The sequence below is a fragment of the Pelecanus crispus genome, chromosome 1, assembly GCF_030463565.1.
Source record: "Pelecanus crispus isolate bPelCri1 chromosome 1, bPelCri1.pri, whole genome shotgun sequence".
NCBI classification, from domain to species: Eukaryota; Metazoa; Chordata; class Aves; order Pelecaniformes; family Pelecanidae; genus Pelecanus; species Pelecanus crispus.
Window position 1 is genome coordinate 78,876,393 of NC_134643.1, and position 6,000 is coordinate 78,882,392.

General features: G+C 39.4%; 1 protein-coding gene across 1 annotated transcript in view; it reads left to right on the plus strand.

Moving 5' to 3' along the window:
* Nucleotides 1–5,681, plus strand: part of MPPED1 (metallophosphoesterase domain containing 1) — a 51,381-nt gene extending 45,700 nt beyond the window's left edge. The window contains exons 5-6 of the mRNA XM_075727244.1: nt 1,858–1,971; nt 5,563–5,681. Of these exons, the coding sequence (XP_075583359.1) occupies nt 1,858–1,971; nt 5,563–5,681 (233 nt within the window). The remainder of the gene's footprint in view (nt 1–1,857; nt 1,972–5,562) is intronic.
* The last annotated feature ends 319 nt before the right edge of the window (nt 5,682–6,000 follow it).

Genomic DNA, 6,000 nt, shown 5'->3' on the forward strand with positions numbered 1-6,000 from the left:
CATATGGGAAAGCTTCAGAAGGGTGATAATGCATGTAAACAAAAACATGTTCAACATAAATAATGCTTAATTTAATGGAGAAGTTAATTTTATGGATTTTTGTTTGCGAAGTTTTTGAAGTGGAAATACTTTAGGCTTTACATTCACCACAAACATTTTGACAATTAACTGTTTCAAATCACTGAAGTAACAAAACCTATGGTTATAACACGTTTGCTCTGAAAAAAGCATGACTGGATTCCAGAGGAGTTGCTGGCTGCACTTTGACATCTTAAAAACTTATTTCCTACAGTGAATTTTGGCCTGTGTTGGATACCAAGAGTGACTGGTAAAATCAGTTACCAGAACCGAGCATTGCTCTGCTTTGTCTGTAATTCAGCGGGGCTTTCTCTTTGTATATCCCCTGACAGGAGCCACACAGAGTCTTCGGAGGTGTTTGAATGAATTAGGATTCTATGGCCATTATCAGAACGTCCTCTTTTTGACACTTAGGATACTGCATTCCCAACTCATTTCTGAAAATTGGACTTAGCTCTCTGAGTAACCATGATACAAGGGCAAATTTTTACCATTTTCATAAAAGCCTACGGTATACTGAGCCTGTTTTTCAAGCACTGGCATCTAAAGAGGTATTTCTCAATGCGTGAACCTACCCTGAAGCTCTAGCAAATCTGAGAGCTTTTCCAAGAGCTTGAATACCACAGCTCCGGTCTTTTAAGCCAGTTGGTTAGCTGCTATTTAGCCATGCTTGAGCGGACCTCAAAAGTAAACATATGAAAACTAGGTCTGTACTCTATACCTCTCTGGCTGACTAGCGTTTTCTCAAAGGCACAATATATTCACGGTATTGCAGCAACCTAAGTCAGAGATACAAAGCTATGAGAGGCACACAGGGAAAGTACCAGAACCACTAAAAAAAGACAGAATGATTATATCTTTTAGGTTTCCAGATTTGAGCCTGATGAAAATGGCAGAACAATAGAAGGAAAACAAGAGTGGTTACAAACCCTCTAATAAAACAACGTCCTTCTTGTACTACTACATTGAAGGAAACACGAGACTTCAGTTGGCAGTAAGCATCCCCCTGCAGTATGTTTTTAGACATATAAGCAAGTTGGTGTACGTTTTTGTCCGTATTCATAAAAAATGCATTTTTATACAAACTGTGCAAATAGATGTAGCACTTAAGAACATCTACTGCAGAAGGGCTTAGTTTCTCTTCCTATCTGAGGTTCATAGATTTAAGGTAGTGGGGCTTGCTGTGTCATGAAGTGCTTAAACCAGTCTTACTTGAGGATGTTGTTTTTAGGCGTGCTGTGGGTTCCTCACCTGAGTTCCACAACTGTAAGTTTCAATGTGATAACACTGTAGGTTTATGATTAGCAATGCAGATTCCATTACATCAGTTAAAGTGTTCAATTTTAAAAACTAGATCCCAGGACTAGATTTAAATAGCTAAATGTTGATTTAGATTCGTTAGAGACTCACTTTGGACATACTGCTCTTTACACCTTGCTCTCTTAAAGGAAGAAGAATGGATAAAGCGTTGAGTTTTCCCATCAGCAGCACAAAAATGCTTTAATTGCAGTGATTTTTTTTTCCTTTTTTTTTCTTCGGAAAAACAACTGGCAAGAGTTATCATAGTCCTTTATCTTCAGATGAGCTTCTATGGTTTTCCTCAAGTGTTTTTCCTTCCTTCCCCTTCTGCTTGCCAAGGCAAACACTGTTTCTTCCATGTCAATTCTTCTATGGCTGCTTATGAAAAGCCACGAGACATGAAATCTCAGAAATACTCTATAGCAGTAGAGCTTGCCAGATAACCTGTCTTCTTTTAAAGGTTTCCTTTCTTTTCCAAAGGTTTTCTAGACTGGGTTCCTAAGAAAATGCAACGGGTAGGATGTGTTGAGCTGCTGAACACAGTCCAGAGACGAATACAGCCAAGGCTTCATGTTTTTGGACATATCCATGAAGGTCAGAATGCATTTCTTTCTATATATATTTAAAAACCACAAACACAGAAGTTGTCTGGTTTAACTAGCATTTTCAAACTTGAATGTCTGAACTGAAGCACTTCTGGAATTCAGATACTTATTTAGCTGCACATATAGAGATGAAATTGGCTGATACCCACGTTTCAATATTTGTATTCAGCTTCTCTTTCTGTATCTACATCTATAAAACAGGGTGATGCCTCCTTCACACAGAGGATTACTGTGAATTTTAAAATAAGAACACGAGTCCAGTAGTTACAGAAAGTGATTAAATATTAGGATTGATGGATTGTGTTTTCCTCTGCTGAATCTCTGTGACTTAAAATAATTCATGTAAGCTCTCTGTGTCTCAGTTTCTGTGTTTGTAAAATGGGTAAGAATGCTTTGGGGGTTGCTTCTGAGCCTTAATCTTCAAGACTGTAAAATAAAAGTTGTCTCTCCCCATCAGTGCGTATATGAAGTTAAAATTAAGAGGGATGTCACCACTGACTTGTGTAGAAAAGTTCAAGATATTTATTCATGTGTTTATTTGCTTTGGCAGGGCAAGCATTTTGTACCTAGACAAAACAAAGCGGTTCTCTTGACTATTTGATTTTTAACTGGAAAAAAATTAGTTCCCTTCACGTAAGTCAGTAAATGGTGACAAACATGCTCCACTGAAGTCAGCGACAGTAGGAGGCAAAGGGAAAGGTAGATGCTGTCTGCTATGGAGAAGTCTGTCCTGTTCACATACCATGGCAACAAGACTTCCAGCAGTGCCCTTACCAAAAGAAACCACTGGACTGTGCAGAAGTGTACCATTGGCATGTAAGCATGTATTATCAGATGCTTAGTTCTTGGCAATGTTAAGTACTGGCAGGAAAAGGTGCTCCACAACTGCCAGTTTTCTGCTGCTGGGACTGCTCCAGCCTGAAGGATACCTGTGGGTCTCACCAGTGTAGAAATGAACAAACGGAAAAACTGGAGTAGCTGGCACGCAGATACTTCTGGTTTTGTGAAGAACTATTACCCTTCCCAAGAAATGCCTTGACTTGTTGCTGGGCGCTTTCACCATGCTAGGTTAGGAGTGACATTGGTGAGAGGCATGCTGGTGTAAAACTGGTGGAGAGGACATTCAGATCATTATTTTACAACTCAGAGAATACGTCCATTCTCCTCGTGTCTCATCTGCATTGGCCTGTTAATGCCTAGTTAATGTCCAAAGTGCTGTTACATCATAGATTAAACAAACAATGCATAGGCGGTATTTTTTCCTAACCCTCTGCTATTATAACAATCTCAGATGCCATACAAGAGAGCTGGTGAATACAGTTCAAACTCATTGTCTTTTCAGAAATCGTAAGCCAAGTGAGTTGCAGGGGATATAAGCAAACACTTAGCAAGCCATGAAGCTTCAGGCAGGTAAACAAAATCACATCTGCTAAGACCAAGCCCAACTTTGGCTCCCAAGAGAAAAGAATGGCACTTCCACAGAATGGTAAATCTTGTGAATTAATACAGTTGGCACAGTAGGTATCAGAACACAGAAACAAGGCACTCTTCTTGTTAACTATCATAATTTAGAGAAAACAAATGGGGAACTGCATAGCCTGTTTTGCAGTGGGATGCTAAATCTCTGCAGAGGAGAATTCCCATTGCAGACAGCCTGTGCAAACGAAGCTGCTCTTTGTAGAGAGAATGCGTGATTTGAACAGATGAGTTCCTCCCCTGACTGAGCCTAGCTATATCTGCAGCAGTCATTTACTGAACATCCAGGACGAAGAGATGCTTAGAAGAGATGTTTCCCCCTCTGCACTGCTCTCTGTGCCAAAAAATACCTCTACACATGGGCTTGCTGCTGATCGACCCATGGAAGTGACAAGCAGCATGGCAGGGACTCTGGCTAAAATCCTGGTTTGCCCATTACAGCCAGTACTCGGCTGAGGTCATGGCCAAGGAAACTCTGCTGGCAGTAGGGTAGGAGTGAAAACTGTAGCATTAGGAATCTTCCAGCAAAAGGAACCTATTAGCAAGCTGATTCTGTTCTCTCCAAATGTGTAGCCGAGGAGACAGAAAGTCCCAGCAGCAATGCTGACTGTCCTCCGTGCAGTTTGTGTTTTACACAGAACAATTGTTCTGTGGCAAATAGCAAATGATTTAAAGAAATGTCTGTGACAGGAATGTGACAGAGTTTTCTTCCCTCCCTAGTCCCTAATTATAGTGTGTTTTTTCTGTGGGGAGTCCAGGAGGCCCTGCATTATTCAGGGTATTTTAAGGAACACAAAAGAAAGGAATTTGGCTACTGTTTCTTTGTTTGTAAATTCTGCAACTAACAATGCTTCTATAAGACACAAAATTGCACTCAGAAAAACTGTAGGATCCTAGGTGCTTAGGATTTGAGTAGCCGGAACTTAGTGCATGTAGCAATGAATTAAGTTTCGCTATTAACTTCATTAGTGGTGAGATTGAATCTTAGTACAAATGCTTTCTACCACGTGATTCCCCCCAAGTCATATATTTCTGATTGTGAATGTATTTCTTCATATTGATCTTAATATTTCAGTGCAAGTTTCCAACATTAAGCCTTTAGTTTTAGTGTAATCAAGCTTATATTTTTTCCTAGTCATTCATGAAAAGATTTTTGACAATGGAGAGTGTGTCTGTTTTTCGTAACACCAGGGCAGTTAAAGGGCTGCCTCTTCACTTTCTGAAACAGGATTTCACTGTATTTCTACAGGCATTAGAACTGGAAGTTTGATTTTCTGCAGATTTAGCTCTGGAATTGTTTGGCTTGGGTGTCTAGTCAGACATGAGATGTACTTAAAGGTTTTTCACCACTGGTGAGACATACAGAAGTGTGTTTTCTCCTGTGGAAATGTTACGGTGTCTTAGGGTATGAATTCACCTTGTCTGTCAGTGAATGCATTAATAAAGCCATTTTTTTTCTCTGTCTGGGCAGGCATTTTAGTGTCTTTCCATCAAATTTGGTTGAAATTGGTTAACAAGTTCAAACACATGGGAAGAAGAGGTTCCCACTAGACAAATCCCGCCCAAGTGCACATGCACACATACTCCCCTTAGTCAGGCCCTGCTTTTTCTTCATTGGTTGCTTAAAAGATGTACAACACAGGACAGAAAAAAAGGTGGAAAGATGAAAATTGCCCAAAGTTTGCTGCACTGATGACTGCAAACCTAAATGATCAGAAGTATATTTTTTTCAATGCTGTAATTGCTTAAGCTCTATGTTCTAATCCTTTCCAAAACTGAGAAGGCTTTAAGAAAAAAGCTTTGTAGAGAAAAATATCTCTCTTTCTAAGGAGGTTTGGCTAGCTGGCTGCCAGATATTGTAGCCACTAGCTAGTGTGGGTCCATTTTGCTTTTCTTCCACAATTTAAAAGATGGCAAAAAGTTCTGCTGTAGGGCAAAGATGGTATTAATGCAGGAGACCTTTATGTTTATCATGAAGAGAATTTTTAAATTCCTTCTGGGTGATAAATGTGGCATTTACCATTGCCTGACAAAGGTGAATAATTAAAAAAAAAGAAGATAATCGTGAATAATGAGAGTAACCAGAGTTTTTCTTTTGTTACAGGTTATGGTGTCATGGCTGATGGAACTACTACGTATGTGAATGCATCTGTGTGCACTGTGAATTACCAGCCACTTAATCCACCTATAGTTATTGACTTACCTACTCCAAGGAACACATGATTATAATGGGGATTTAAAGTTGTGCCCAACACATTAGCGACTTTATATTGCTGTCTGAGAATCCCAATAGGGAACCATTCAACAAAAAAGCAAAAACCACCTTCTTTTTTCCCTGCTAGCTCTTCACAGATAAATTTTGAGTGACAAAGGTGGAGGAGGAACAAAGACATTTTGGTGCCAGGAACAGATTCAAGACTTTAACATTTCACCATTAAAATATTTGTGAACACAGAAAAGTGAATGCATTCCATATATATATATATACATATACATATATATCTCTCTCTCTCAAGTAGGGACTTTTGTATATACCGTACGT